The sequence below is a fragment of the Acanthaster planci genome, linkage group LG01 (genome assembly GCF_054643075.1).
Source record: "Acanthaster planci isolate LZ-2023a linkage group LG01, COTS_SCS, whole genome shotgun sequence".
NCBI classification, from domain to species: domain Eukaryota; kingdom Metazoa; phylum Echinodermata; class Asteroidea; order Valvatida; family Acanthasteridae; genus Acanthaster; species Acanthaster planci.
Genome location: NC_141777.1, coordinates 24,633,045 through 24,649,544, shown reverse-complemented (window position 1 = coordinate 24,649,544; position 16,500 = coordinate 24,633,045). Strand labels below are relative to the sequence as shown.

General features: G+C 40.8%; 1 protein-coding gene across 3 annotated transcripts in view; it reads left to right on the top strand.

Annotated features, from left to right (window-relative positions):
* The window catches only part of LOC110986866 (tetratricopeptide repeat protein 7B-like), a 34,428-nt gene extending 19,563 nt beyond the window's left edge, over positions 1–14,865 (top strand). For 2 of the 3 annotated variants that reach the window (XM_022249132.2, XM_022249131.2), the window contains 6 exons: positions 1,153–1,253; positions 7,635–7,670; positions 9,387–9,527; positions 9,980–10,077; positions 10,547–10,743; positions 11,871–14,865. In XM_022249132.2, the coding sequence (XP_022104824.1) occupies positions 1,153–1,253; positions 7,635–7,670; positions 9,387–9,527; positions 9,980–10,077; positions 10,547–10,743; positions 11,871–12,000 (703 nt within the window). In that variant the 3' untranslated portion in view covers positions 12,001–14,865. The remainder of the gene's footprint in view (positions 1–1,152; positions 1,254–7,634; positions 7,671–9,386; positions 9,528–9,979; positions 10,078–10,546; positions 10,744–11,870) is intronic. The other variant, XM_022249133.2, reaches the window with a different exon arrangement.
* Positions 14,866–16,500: the final 1,635 nt, after the last annotated feature.

The window sequence follows — 16,500 nt, the reverse complement described above, 5'->3', positions numbered from 1 at the left end:
TTGGATGCGTTACCATGCATACGGCGCTTGACGGCCAATGACGGCATAAGCAAAACTACAGACTGTATGACGTCATGGGAATTTCCCATATACAAGCATAATGGAGCAGTTTAAACAAGTTCCTGTAAAAATAGACAGTGACCTGGGGAAAGTAAATGGCCAAACCAAAAATGAGGTCCTTGCTTCTTGGTCGCACTGCTAAAATCGTTTGGAAACTCTAGCGCATCCTACAGGATGATCCACAGAAGTGTTGTTTTCAAGTCCATCACACAAGTCCATGTAAGTCCATCACAAGCCCATCACGAGTCATTCAGTCTTTTGGTCAATTCACAAGCTACATGTACTCAAATGAGCTGTGACAAAAGCATTCATTTGTCATTGTTTACCCTGTTAGTCATGACTGGACTTGTGGGACTCGTGAAAGGACTTGTGATGGGACTCGTGACTGGACTTGTGAAGGGACTTGTGAAAGGACTTGTGATGGAGTTGAGTACAACACTGACCCACAGAATATTGCGTTGCTGGTGTAGAGTGGAATTTTGGCTCTCCGAAACCACAGACCCAAAGGTTTTATTGTGCATGGCTGTCTGACAGTACTTAGATCTGTGATCTTTATTTATTTCTGTTCATCCTATAGTGCATTTAGTGTCAATTACACAACGATAATGAGTGAAGAAGACAATGAAGAAATGTTCAGTTTTAGAGGTGGGAGGAAAACCCCCAGATAAGCGTTTCAGGGTAACCCATAGACTCAGATAGGGACTGAAAACCCAATCCACATGTGGACCAAGCTAAATTCGAACCCAGGCCCCCAGAAGTGGAAGGCAAAGAAAGAACCACTACGCCAATCTGACTCCCATTATGTACAAGTTTAATGGTTAAGAGTTCCTAAAAGGAGGACTCAACATTTTACATGAAACCAGGAGGATGCTTCAAACCAGTTGGTAGTTTTATCATCTGTAAAACCACCCATGTAACAGACTGTCAACCAATGGGAATGGGTGAACTGTCCGAGGTGTTTATAAATAAACAAGTCCAAAAAGTCTAAGTATCTTACTGTCGTCATTGTTTCAAGCCCTGGATGCTTTGTGAATTGCCCTTTCTCCTCTTATCCCAATGCCTGATTTCCAATTTTGGTTTTTAATATGGCAGCGAGGAGTCTAGTCGAGGGACAGGACTCCTGGATGTAGTGATGAGTGACCGACGGAGCCTGGCCCAGATGCACCTGTCAGAGTACAGCGACAGAGACTCAGGTGTGTAAAATACTCTGACAACAGCGTTGTTGTCGAGTCCTTTTTGAGTACCAATTTCACTGCCAAATATTGAACAGGTTAGGTGCGAACAAAGCTGAAGAATGTGGACCTTGGATGGTAAAGGTACAAAGATAAGATTACAAAAGAAAGTGATAGCCTCAAATTATCATAGTCATATAAAAATTAAGTTTTCAGGACGGATGTACTCGAAGAGTGCTCCACCGAGTGCTTTCTGAGTATTTTTACGGATTTGTGAGAATTTGAACTCTTAAGTTAACTTTAGAATTTTCCCTTGTGCATTTAGTGCCATCCAATGTCCATGTTTATCAGCTTTATTCCCACTTAACCTGTTCAATATTTGGCAGTACAATTTGGCACTCAAAAAGTACTTGACTGGAACACTGGATGATAGATAATGCCCTGGGCCCAGTATCCTAGTTCAGCTGACTACGGAATTATGGTCTTGTTGTTGCCATTCTTTGCTTACAGTGCCAGCACAGAAATTGGGCACCGACTCTGTAAGGACTGAGGCCTGTGGAACGTACACTACACGTTCACAAGCCAGAATTCCTCATTAACCTGTGAAGTGCGCTGAGTGTTGTCCCCAAATTGTATGCTGCACTCAGTGTAGATTTCTCTCTCAGGAGTATTTATTTTGTTCTGTGTGGTTTTGGAAGGACCAAAATATTTTGGATTCTGATGAAATGTTTGCCTAGGTTTGTGGTCCACATGAACGAAAGACACGAAATGATTGTGTTCTGAGGCCAAAGTCCTATGTCATGTATATTTATGGCATCTTTAGTCCTGGTATCAGCCAGTGATATCTCCCAGGTGTTTGTGTTTGTATGCACTGATTTTTCAGGTCAGCACCTTGGTGTTTTAGGCACTGTATTGGAGCTACCCAATCCTTAACGGTGAAGGTTCCACATCTAACCATATGCCCATTCTTAATTTAGTCATTGATACATGTATGCTGTTACTTCATGATTTCCTCAAGTTCATTTAACTTTGGTGGGATAACCGACATAACAAGCCATCATTATCTTAACATGAATAATTCCACCTGTACATTGAATTGACTTTACTTTGATGAACTCCAACATAAGTAGTTGTGATGTATTATCTCATTGCACCAAGTCACATATTGACTCCTTGGAGTGTCAATTTTTAGATGTCTTCCTGATATTTCGGAACTTTTCAAATACATGTACTTGGGGGTTCAGGTTAGCACAGCATTACGTTCCTCACCTTCCACCTCTGCAGTGGGGTTCGAATCCCATCCAGGCTGACCATGTGGGTTGGGTTATCAGCCTCTACCTGTTTCCATTGGTTTTCTCCAGTAGTACATTTTATCCGGGGTTTTCCTCTCACCGCTAAAACTGAACACTCTCGTCATCTTACTTGCCACAGTACTTCGTATAAAAGTTTCACTATCCTCGCTTTTCTCAAGTTGCTAATGATGGACCATTGATAATTATCTTGGAGAAGACATAGCTACCATCAATAAATTAAGTTCTTACATGTATTGAGAAAGGAAGATGGATTTTCGAAATCACATTAAAAGGTTTTTGTATTCTGTAATAAAAAAAATCAATACACCAACAGTGGGAGAGTTCAGTAATAAATGATATCTTTAAAGTTATTTAACCGCAGATCGACTTCTAATCTGTGTCAGTGAATTGTGCCAAGTCCCAAGCTCCATTTTGTCTTTGAACCTGATGAAAACAAAACCTGCGTGAGTTACATATACCTTTTATTCCATTCAAACTCAACAACGGAGGGAGCCCTTCACCAATCCACTGATGTTTTCAGAACTCTTCAGAAGGTCATGAGTTTGACCTTCAAAATTGAACATGTACCAACTCCCGGAATTAATCACCTTTTTTTTCTCCGAGTTGCATATTTGTGCAGTGGACTGAAGTTGTACACCATACTGACATTGCAGTAACGCAGAGTTTGAAAGACTTCATAACATTTAATCCAGTCGACAGAAAATTAACACACTTAAAATATTTGTTCAGGTGTAGGCATTTGCCAAATAAGGAAAGTAGGACTTTTGAGTAAATAAAGTGGCATGACATGTGATGCTGCAGTTGGCCAATAGATATTGCGCAGCAGAATACTATATGCTGTCATTTCTTTAGTGTAGCCTCAAGAATGTATGACACAGTAATACATGTCCAAGTGCCATTATTGATCCAATAGAAACCACAGAAATTGACGATTTATTGCTTTTGTAAGTACATATAAATGATTTTAATAATTTTATGACACTCATCCATGAACTCTTCAAAGTAAATCTGTTTGCATTATTTGCATATGTGCATTGTAGCCCAGGTACCAAACGTTCTAAAAAAAAAAAGAAATACGTATTTCTCTTTTATGTACGGATGAATGTCAAAGACTTGGGCTTAGTTTTTTTCTATTGACGCTGCAATTCTAACCTAAATTGTTCAAGGAAAATTTCTTAGCAACACAAGATAACAATTGCTTATCAAAGAGGCTATGAAATGATCTATGTGTGATATAAATGCATAGGAACAGAAAAGCAAACATTAACTGCAGTACCAGTGGATGGTTTCTGTGAAAAGTCAAGCACTTCATGCCAGACAGGGTGTGAATCAAGGACACCTCATGCTTTTTTACATTGTTCGTCAGATTAGCGCACACCCATTGCTTTTTGCCATCAACATTCAGTAAACAGATTTTGGATTTTCCCCTTGCTTCCCCGGTGTTGTAACCACAGCACTTCAAAAATTTTTTTTGAATATCCTTTCGTCCTGTTTTCATTTTTCTTGTGGATTACACCCATGAATGGGTCACATTTTGTGGTGGTGAAAATACAAATCTTGTCCCAGCGGCTTTTGGACTTTGGATAGGTGGCACATATTGACTCAGGAACTTGGGTCCAAAAAACTGTCTGCTATCGTTTGAATACTAAAAATGCCAACACAAAATGTTATTGCCTTTTTTCAAATTTAAGTTCTTAAACAAAAGATGTAATACTGATGAAGCACTTGTTGAAAAACTGATGTTCATGTCAAACTTTCTGGGTGAAAATAAATCTTGTCCAGTAAGTCTGATTTTCCCTTTCTGAAAACGTGTGTTGAACAAACGGGGTAAAAGAGATGATTTGTTGCAGACCTGAATCACGTATTCTTCAGAACTTAAATGTACATTCTAAGACAAAGAAACTGTGGAGAATAATGGATCACTTCCAGAAGTCAGAGAAATCCCAGTAAGACACTTTGGACAAAAAAGACAGGGATTCTTTTGAGGACAAAAAAGTCCTCTCCCACATCTCACTTATGGTTGGATTCTAATCAGGGTCCCAGAGGTGGAAGGATAGCACCATTAGCAAGCCCCCCCCCCACCTCGGGCAACTAGTGGCATCCAGTTCAAGACTTGAACCACATATTTCCCTGCTGTTGTAATGTGATATAGAGATTATATGTGCAGTTTTGAAACCCTATTACTCATACTCCCCATGTTTAACCTCATTAACCCTAACAGTCCTCAATCCTTCACCGGAGGACTGAGGACTGTTAGGGTTAATAAGAGGTCCTTCAGACTTAACATATCAACTTGTTAAGACAGGAACCTTGTATTATCAGGAATAAAAACAATGAAGAACAAAGGATTGGGACCTGGATTATTCCATGAGGTTGGGGCACAATTTGTGACTGTGTCCTTGTTACATGAGCAACTTTTACCACCTGTCATGACCTGTAGAGTAGGTCTTTTACTCTGTAAAAGTAACACACTCCTCTGTATTCAGCCTTGCAAGATGTATAATTTGGAATCCACGTGCAGGGAAATAGCTGTTCATTTTTACGGAACCCACGTAACAGTGGACACCATCACAAATTGTTCCCCAACCTCATGGAATGACCCACCTAAAAATATCCTTGTTAATGCAGAATGTTGTATTACATGTAACATTGCTCTTATTAACGAAATGTTAACAGTGCTTTTATTAACGAGATTTCACTGTATATCCATTAAGAACCTTCTTGAATCCCCAGAAATCCTCCACCTTGCAGGCACCCTTCTTTGTAGGCCTACTGGAACTTTCGGGGTCACCAAGCCCTGTTTTGTAATTTAAGATAAATTATGGCTGGGTTCTACTCCTACCACTCTAAATAGGCTTATGGATTTTGAAGGATCTGGGCAAAACAAGGTTGAAGATGGTGATGTGTGTATTGACAGATGTCATTTCAAACATGTATATGCAAATCCTTTTGTTTGTTACCAGTATGTTCCCCATATGTTATTAGTTTTTGTATTTAGTTTGGTGGAGTTTCACAACCCTTACTCTCTTGGGCATTTTTGGCAAGAATCTTCCCCAATCTGATACTCCATTTATTCAAAACTAGGACATCGGTGCAAGTGTAAAAATATATTCAAGAAATAGGAATGGCATTTTGACAGATATTGATTAATGGGGTGAGTCTCTATAGCCATTACGCTAGAAAAATTACCGCCACCCCACACCAGCAAACAGTAATGACAGCTTTTTTATTTAATAATAAACAAACTTGCGTGACTCGTGGTGAATATGCAATTTGCTAATCAGTCGTTCAAAGATCAGATCTCAGTTCCGATAAAAAGACAAGCAGTATCTTTTTCCTTTGATCCCAAAAGTTATGTCTTTTGAGGGCCCAGGGTCCCACAAAGGCCTGCAGATTGCCAATCTAACTTTTGGTTTTGTTTTGTTATCAACAAGACCACAGATAATCACAGTGCAACCTCCTTATAATCAACAAGCATGGCAACCAGCTTTGGGACTATTTTGTATCTGTTGCCGAGGACTCCAGACACTCATTGTCTTATAGTTTTTGCAGTCTGTCTGTCCTGCACCTCGTCCCATTTCCCTTATTGTTTAGTGGGGAAGGGGGTTAGTGTAGCCCCCCAATCTATAGCTACCAATATTTCATTAGCCTTGACATACCTCTGACAGGGAAGACAAATTTGAAAAATTCTTATAATTATAAAACCCAACTCTAGCTGGTCGTTTTACATATTGTAATACTAATAATTATAATCACTGTGGTGTTTTTATTGCATTTCCATTGTACCAATGATCTCAAATGTGCTTTACAAGCAACAATTACCCCCATTATCAGGCAAGGTCAGTCAGTAGCTGGTATAAGCGTACATGTTTTCTCTGCCTTTGACTATTCTCTCTCCCAGCTATTCACATACAAGTTGCCAGGTGATGTACTTCTTGTGGGGACCAGAAACATTATAAGGGCAAATGTTTGTCCCCAGACAAGGCAGTTCCAATTTTCCTAACCAAAGAAACTGTCCAATTAACGTGGGTAAGGCCTTCTGCCATTTGTACTCCCAGGGTGGAGAGAGGCAAGGAGTTGATTGACTTGCCCAAGGTCACAACATGTAACCAGCTGCCAGATGCAAACCCCCCAAACAATATTTGCTTCAACAACAGCTCGTGAACAGAGGTCAAGTCCAAGTTAAACATATGGTCTCCTTCTGTGTGTGCACGCAAAACAAAGCAAAATTTGTTACCCTCCATTATGAAAGTCCGTTACCAGACCAACGACTCCTGCACCGTAGTTGTGGGGACATACACTCAATATTTCACCTGTTTTGTGGGGACCGAAAATGTTGTGGGGACTCAGAAATGCCCTCACAACGCGGTTTAAATTTCCCTAACAAAAGAACTTGTCCCTGAATGCAGTGAATGCCTACCCACATGTGCTAGTTACCAAGTTGTGGGGACTACCTGTACACAATGTGTTGAAATACAAACGTTATGGGGACCAGCTGGGGTCAATTTCATAGTGCTGCTTAAGCGAAAAATTTGTTTAACCGTGAAAAAAACGTGCTTGACAAATCAGGTTACCAGCCAATACTACTTGTGATGTATGTTGCTTTGGAAGGGTATTTACCTGTCTTTTGGTTAGCATGGCAATCACACAGAGTTTGAGCTGGTAACCTTTGTTTTTTAAGCAAGGTTTTTTCATGCTTAAGAAACTTCTGTGCTTAAGCAGCTCTATGAAATTGACCCCTAGAAACATCATAATGACAAATGTGCTCACAACTCAGCCCCGACTTGTCAAACAAAAGAAATGTTCCCTTAAAGTGGGGAAGGCCTCATCCTCTACGAAACGTAAATCTTGGCAGGTCACTCGTCCCATTATGAACTTCTTAACACATCTCCTGAAACTTTTAAACCCTTTACCCACCCCAGCCCTGTCGCCCATCAGCCCTCCATCTGCCCCTTCCACCAATCCCAACATCCCTTCACCCCAATTTCCAAAGCTGATGCAGGCAACTACAGTCTGTACATGTAGCTATTTTGTGCATACATGTAGCAAGCATACGGTTAAACCTGCCCTGTGGTTTTTTTATTAACAGTTTCCAATGCAGCCATATTGGGAGGTACATGGAAGAGTGAGTAATGTTAATATCGCACATTAATAGTTTCTTTTTGTGTCAACTCAACTGCCGGTGATTGGACAGTTACTTGACAGAACCTCTGAAACTCTTCAAAACAAAAATCATCCTCTTTCAATTGCAACACAGGAATCCATGCTCACAGATTTCATGATCAGGCCTCTGAACACCCATTTTATCTCCTCAATTTTTCTTCAGGAAGTCAACTGTTATGTTATACATTCTTTTACTCCTTATTCTTATTGATCTTGTATGCATGCCAATTTCGAAGGGGTGAAAACATGTCTAATATTGTATTGGATGCCCGTTCTTTGCTTGTCTATAACATAACTGGATGTGTGGAAGCAACATGTGTTACTTCCATTAAAATTACATTTAATGCATTGTGATCCCCCCATTAATTTTTGCGGGGAATAGCATGGACCAGAACCCAGATTGGACCTTTTGCCAAACTTCTGCCCCCCACACCAGCACCAACCCCTTGCTCCAAAGCACGCCCAGACCAGGTTCAATTTTCCATTCTCAGCTTGGTCCACATGGGGATTGTGTTGTCAGTCCTGACTTGACTCTGAAGACTATTACACTGGGGTTTTCCTCCCACCTCTAAAACTGTCTGCTTCTCATAGTCTCTACACAAAAGGTTTCTTCAGGCTTGCGAGCTACGGTGCCTAGGGTACTTTTGAGGAGTCCTTGGTGCCATTACCAGAAATAGATAATAGTAATAACTGTTAGGGAACAGTAGATCCAAACAACAGTTATATCACAATGCCTTCGGCCATTATCAGAAGTGGCTGCAAATGGCCAGTGATAGCGTTACCATGGTCACCAGATTTGCCTATATTTAGCACTTTAAAACCCATGTATCAATCTTAATAGAATTAACCAGTGTACTTCAGGTTTAAGGAATGCATGCATGAAGCAATGGTTTTTTCTCCTGGGTATTGTGTCAAAAGGGACAAGGTTTAAGAAATTTATTTGCCTTCTTAATGAGAGCTGTGTTACCTCTGCTTTAGAAACATACTACTTTGCACTGTATTTTCATTGAACACTTTTCACAAACTTCTCCTTGGAAGCTCTCTTGCTTTGGTCAGTTCGGATATTTCTTCAACCATCATGATATTGTCCAAATTATTGAATTCTCTGCAATCTGTCCTCTTTTGTTTGAAGTTTGTGATGTTTTCAATTAAATCAAGTAACAGAACACAGATTGTTGAACTGAATGTACGTGCATTGTAATGTTTTGATGATAGCTTGCATGGATATGCTCAAAGGCTCACTGGTGTTTAAAAGAAATTGTTTAAACCTGTAACTGTGTACGTATAAGCACTGATGTCTGACCACTTTGCCACGTGGATGTTTCAAAGTGAAGAGTTTTAGCATAGAGTATTTGACTAAATATAAAAGACCATGCAATTCAAAAAGACCAATATGTGGGGAAAAAAAGAAATATATTCATAAGTCAGATGAAAGTTGCAGCAAGGTCTGAAATCAGTGTGTGACTGATCATGGCTGATAATTGGTCCATTTTCAATGGGAGACTTTGAGACGCTTGATTGTGGCAAGCATACTGGTCCTTTTACCCAGTTCTGAGCATGTGTGAATAGTTCTGATCACGCACAATACTGTGAAGAAAGACCAACATGTCTGTTGCCACCATCGTCTGAAAGTCTCCCATTACAGTTATCCCTTTTTGTGTTCATCACTCTGTTTTAGGCTCTATCCACAATTCCATTGCCGCGTCCCGCGTCGAGCATGCCCTCTCTGAGGTGGCGTCCTCTGAAGGTAGCTCCATCCCCAAGCAGGGACGGTCTCAACAGATCTGGATGATGCAGGCTCACATCTGGCTGGCCATTGGTGGGTTCACTCAGATTTTTTTGAAATTTCAGTTAGAGTAACACGGGATTTATAATGTGCACTTTTATGGAAGCAGTTTTTCTAAGGCCCTGATGTAGGTGAAACTGAAAATTGAATTCACATCAGTCCATGGGAAAAGCCAGCATAAAAATGCAGCTCAGATTTCTTAGGAAATAGTTTAATCTCACCTGCACAGAGTACATGTAGCTCTGAGATCAACGAGTCAACATTTCCAGGGCCCGGACATAAAGTTTGAAAAGGTTCTCTTTCCCATAAATGGTTGGGAGGTTTCAGAGATAGTAATACATGTATGCTACCACAGTTAAAGTTGCTAATCCTAGAAGCAGTGTCAATTAGAAAACACTATAAAGCACATTGTCACATGCAATAGTAGGTAGTTGGCCTGTTTTAAATTCTCAGCCTGCTATCGATGCTAACCTGTTTTCTTCCAGCTGAGTTGTACCTGAGCCTGGAGAAGCCTAATGAAGCCAGGGCCTGTGTACAGGAAGCCTCCTTGCTCTTCCCCCTTTCTCATCACATCCTTTTTGTCGTAAGTAAAACTTTGTCAGTTTTTGACTTCAGGCTGGTGTGGATCAGCATCGACTAGTATATTGTAACAGAGTTCTTCCCATGATATGTAAGTGGTATTTCAAGGATTGTATGTTCAACTTGGCCGATAGGAAGTTTCCTTGTTAGGTATTAAGTGGTTTTTTTTCTTGTACATGTACATTTTTGGTGTGCTCCTTACAGAGACTGAAAGTAGCTTGTTTTAGAGATGAAAGAAACAGCTGCTGAGAATACTTGTCAGGAAGAAAGTCAGGAGGGCATCTTTGTCATTCAGAAGCACTTATTAAGCCATGAATATCCATAAGTAATGTACAAATGTATGCCAGGATTTTGTACCCATTGAATCGAAAAGCAAAATGCCTCATTTGAGTTGGCCACAGAGCTCCCTCCACAGCTGAGGCATGTGCCCGCATCCATCTTATCTCCTCTCTTACATACTTTGACTTTCATAGCGCGGCTGCATCCATGAGTACAACCAAGACTTTGCTGAGGCCAAGACCTGCTACGACAGTGCACTGGCCATCAACCCCTCCCACATCAAGAGCATGCAGAGCCTGGGGGCGGTGCTGCTGTCCCTGGAACAGTACGAGATGGCCGAGAAGGTGCTAAGGGATGCCGTGAATATTGACCCCACGGCACACATGGCCTGGTGAGCACTTGCAGGGTTTTTGCTTTTGACCAAGCCAATGTTGTCATAAAGCCCATCACAAGTCCTTCCACAAGTCCAATCATCATAAGTAAGAGGATAAACAGTGACAAAAAAGTACTTTTGTCACGGTTCTTAGCCTAAGACTGTGTGACTTGTCTTAAACTTGAAGGGACTTGTGATGGACTTAACTACAGCACTGTATAGCACATTGGGGAAAAAGTTGGACAGCAGTTGTAAATGATGGAGGTTTTGTAATGCTTGGTTTTAACCTATTTTAAGGGTTACAGAAATAGAAACATTTAGTTCGCGTAAAGTATTTCAAAATAACAATAAATACATAACCATTTCAAAATCAAAAATTTAATGTTCACCCCATTAACTGTGACCGCTAAATTAATAAAAAGATCCTACGTTTCCCTGCCCACAAAAAGTCCCCCTTTTGGCCATTTGCGCTCCCAGACAGATTGGATGATGGTAGGAGTGTGTCTTTTAATTTCTACCTTGATGTGAGACAGTGTGTGCCTGTGGGCTGTCTATTGCATTCGATCCTGCATGTACTGTGCGCTGTGTGCATGTACGCTGTACATGCATCGTTGTGGCGATGACGTCATCCAGTCAGCCTGGGAGCGTGAATAGCAAATAACAATAAATGGGGTGAACATTAAGTTTGTGATGTTTTTGAAATGGTTACGTATTTTTTTGTTTTTTTGAAATACATGTAGTTCACCTGAACTAAATGTTTTCTATTTCTGTAACCCTTTAACAAGCACTGATACTCACTTGGTATTTTCCAAGAGCTCACGAGGAAAACTGCATGCACTTGCCATGGTAGAGCTCAAACGCATCAGTTTCTGCTGGTTATTTCATGGCACACCAGTGGCAGATCTGGCGTGTACAAAGAGGGGTGCCCGTAATGCTGGTAACAACTGAACCTATGAATGGGGCATATATTTTCCATTCAAGAGCAGAAGAAAGAGAAAAAAGAAAAGGCACTTTCCCCCCCCCTCCCTGAAAGAAAACCAGACACCAAACAGCTATTTTAATTTTGGCTGTGGCAGGGAGAGTATAAATGCAGACTCATTTTGACTTGTTCCACCCCTTTTGTCACCTTGTGACTTCCCGGACAGGATTAACCTGGGCAAGGTCCTGGAAGCGCAGGGGGAGTTTGAATCGGCCAGCGACTGCCTACTGACAGGGCTGCAGCTGGAGTCAACCTGCCCCGTCCAGCCCTTCACCACTGCAGGCAAGCTGGCCTGAATGAAGCCCATTCAGTCTCTGTTGGATTTGGAGTTGTTCGTGGTCAGAGATAGTTGGTCGGGTCAGACTTTTGACGTGTTCATATTATCGCAGTTAGCAAACCACAGGCCATTTGTGAAAGTATAGTGATGTGAATGAAAATTCATCATCCGATGGTTTTGGGGACCAGTGTATAAAATCACTGTCAACAGCAAAACCGAGTTTAGATGAAGGGCTAATGTGGTTTTGGGACCAGTGTATAAATCCACATCAGCAGCAGAATCGAGTTTTCAGAAAGGGCCCATGTGGCTGCACAACAGTTTTTACCTTAATATGTCAACTGTTCTACTCCATTCAAGTGCTCACTCGAGTCAACAGTTTTAAATAGCACTGTATGCATGTGTAACATGGAGAGGCAGGATGACCTTTTTCAGCCATTCACAAGCACCAGAGATTAAGTCAAGAATGTCCTACAGAGCTTTGGCCATGTGTTCAGCTCTTGCAGCTTGGTCAAGCCAAGTTTAAAGCCAGTTAAGACTCATCACGCGCGTGGAAACCGAACTTATAACCTGTTGCACTTTCTTGGCCTTTTGACAGTGCAGTTGTGCCGTAACCCAGCCTTAATGTTTGTGGCTTTGTGCAGACCCAGCTCTTTTGAGAGGGGAAACATTAACGTCTTATTCTAAGCAAAACAAAACAACCTCTTATTTAGGAGGTTCGACTGTATTTGTGCCAGGGGCTGTTTAAAAATTTTACACGAGACCGGCACCGGAACAAGTTGCCAAATAGAAGTGACCGCCCACTCTAAATATTTAAACTAAAGCACTTCCATCACTGTCTTCCCTTTGTGCATATATATAGTGTTGCTTTGAAACAGAGTTGTTTACTTAAAGAAACTGTAGAATTGAAGTAGTCCTGAACAAGTTTGTCCCGGCTACTATTCAAGTACTACGCAACAATATAAACAATCGCTTGGATTCTTCCCGGTTACCACCCTAAGAGGAAAACTTGGTGGTGGTGGAATGGCTTTCAGTGGAGAGGACGTGGAGTAATTCTGAACTGGATATATATTTAATAATTAATGATCTCAGGAAAATCAGAGGATAGGTCAAAGTTAAGAACAAAGACTTGCATCGAACTGGGAGGAGGGACAAAATCCTGTGCACAAATTTGAAAACAGTCGTTTGAGAAAAGCTTTGCATCAGTTTTGATTGTAAAAATAGGAACTGTCATATTATTGTGTCTGCAACCGGAACACAGTTCAGACGTCATAGGCTTGAATAATTCTGCTTCAGTTTATTTCTTTGTTCAACCATTGTCAAGTTAAGAATGAAGGTTATCGGCATAATTTTCGGTTTGTGTGAATTTACTACACTTGAACCAGGTTTGAAGTGTTAGTTAAACCTCGCTTTTACATAGCTTGCTTAGGCCTATGTGTACCAATCTTCCATGTAATATTTTGAGTGTTTGGTTCGTGACTTCGTCGTGCACGTGCGCGCGCGCACGCAACACTAATTACAAGCTCCCATTGGACGAACACTCAAGTTGCGCGTTAACTTGGTTCCATATAACTAGTTATACAGTGGGCGAGGTTTAAAATAAAATGACGTCACACTGTTAAACCAGATTGCGATTTAAACCCATGTATACCTTTGCCTCACTAACTGACCAGCACTGACCAAAAACTGAACATCAGTGATTCCTGGAAACTTGTATTAGTATACAAATCACTCTGGCCGTCTATTCATTTTGTATTACAGTGCGTTTATGTACATACTTAAACCATTATTCGCAGGTTGTGGATAGACTTTATAAGAAAAGTTTGAAAGGGCAACTGATTCTGAAACACATTTGATCAGAGCTTGCAAGGATGATCTGCAGAAACGAATTTATGTATCTCAATACTTTGGTGAGACTCGGAGCTTTTTCCCTGGGTTTGCTGTGATATTGAGTGTTGAACGTTTACAGATTTGTGTTTATAGTGTGTTACATTTTCGTAATTTTTTCTCCTCTCCCAAAATTCTTTAATTTAACTAAATATTTAATCTACATCGGGACCTAATTTTTGTTGTCGATAATCAATCAATCGGTTACTTTTGTAGTATTTTTTTTAAATACCTGACTGGGTACTACATTGCTTGCGCGCACGGACACGTTGTCATTGAATACCAGGATTTTTCATTTCTTTAATACCTGGTTATACCGTTTCATCTAAATTACTGACACTTGTACTTTATAAGTTATATTTACAGATTATGACGAACTATAAAGAGCATGCATTTGTGCCATAGGCGGTTCTTGTGTTCCTTTATCTTCACATGTGCATGTAGTTTTATTGTCAGTTCTGTTGCTGTCAAGCCGAACTGTGTACGAGTCTAAGAGTACACCGACTGACAAAGCAACTAACAGTAACTTCCACGATACTCTGGTGAGGTACTTTTAATGGAAGAAGCATTAGGGAACCTCACTTCATCTTGAATTTACACCAGATCCTCACCAGAGCCCAAACTCAGATAAGTTTCCTCCGAATTTGGATGGGATAGATTCATTGCATTCTTCTTACACTGTAGTGCAATCGATTGTTGGTCATGTGTCCAAATGATATCTTCCCAGGTGTCGACAAGAATATAATATCAAATCAGTGCTCTGAAATGTGTGATTGCCGAGCTTTCGGTAACTGAGTACCTTCGTCAGGGCAAGCAGATTCAGTTCAGGTGTACTGTTTTAGTCACTTCATTTTTGGTGATTTTTCGTGCAATATATTTTAAAGGCAAATGGTAATTATTCTAACGATGAAATATCGTGATAATAACTTTACCGTTTTGTGTTATGGAGTTTTCGCATCAGAAAAATGAATAAAGATAGCATCTTATAAATGGCGGTTAAGACATGTAAGCGTGGTGTGCCATGTTCACCTCGTGGAGGTCTGTGGTACCGAGCCAAGGTTTCGGTATGTGGAATTTTTCCTGAATCAGCGCATGGAACCAAGCAGGAACAAAACCCTGAGCCAGTACAGGCTGTTTACTTGACGTACATTAGACATTAAAAGGTGCCAATTTGCACTCGCCATGTAAAATCGGTCTTCCGGAGCTATAATTTACATTATACGTCCACGTATTCGACACTAGAGCGGACGTTTAGATACAAGGTTCAGAGACAACGTAATTAAAGATGCTACCAATTCTGGCTAGGCCTACATCATGGTCCAAGGGGGACCAAGAGAGGGTACAACTTTCCGAACAACGGAGGCTCCTATGGTGGGAACTGCACTTCGCTGATTTACAGACGACTAAATACACACGTTACGGTCGCATGGATACCAAGATAATGAACACTCAGCACCAACATCACTTTTCAACCGATGATGGGTGCTTCTGCTCAAGGTGGATATTAATAGAAATTTAGTTTTGGGACTCAGTGTGGTTAGGGTTGTTAGTGAAACATGATGACACTTCTGTTTTTACTATAGGCTACGTTACTGTACCGTACTCATTTCGGCGCTACAGTGTTGGAACCAATTGTGGGAATGATTTTTTTTTCATTCAAAGAATGCCAAAATTAACTACAGGGGGTGCATGTGTGAAGACTATCACGTGGCTGCACAGCTAGCTACATTCTTATTGCACAACAGGGGAACGGCGCATTAATACAACCTTTACACGTTGCTTTAATTTTCGTATCAGCAATCAAGGTTCTGTTCATTGGCAAACCGATGCCGACTGCATTAATTCAAAACTCTTCAAAGCACGCCTTGATTAACTTATACACAGTTTGTGCTTCATTTGGGCTTGTAAAATGCTTTACAAGCGGAAGCAAACATACTCTCTAAAACGGATGGGTAGGATTGACTCAGAATCTGAATCCTGGTCTGCAATATCATTTTCGGGTCAAAACGAACCTTATTCTGGGTCATCAATGGCATGCCACTGGGACGTAAAGACCTGGGAATGGTGTGAGTTTTGACAAGGAAAAAGACTGAGCGACATTCAGGGTTTGACCATGGTTTGACCCAGCATTCTTCAGAGAAACCATTCTTCACTCCTGGAAACAATATGCAAACATCTCTTTGACCGTAATCTGGCCACATAAATAATGTCAATTATCATTTTGCTGCTTGTGAGTGGCTGAAACGTTCAGGTTTTGGCCACGTATACTCACTTAGTTTGTGCGCATGTGTACTGAATCCCACTGTAACCAGAAGCCAGTAAAATGGCTCTTGACTGTGACAGGTGGACCCCAAAAGTAATCGACCAACATCAAGCTCAGAAATAGTTGTTTGCCCCTTATTATATACCGACTAATGTTTAAACATTCAAAGTCCCTTTTGATAACTTGCACATGATAAAAATCCTTTTTCTGCCAAACTTTTCCCGTCTTTCTTACGTACCTCCAAAGTAACAGAGTCAGAAGTTGGAAGTGCTGTCAACATTTTAAAGGGGATTTTTTTCCAGTTTTGCCAGGTTTTCCCTGACATTTCTCTTCTTGTGAATAATAAGGAATATCATGAACTCTCTAATGAGA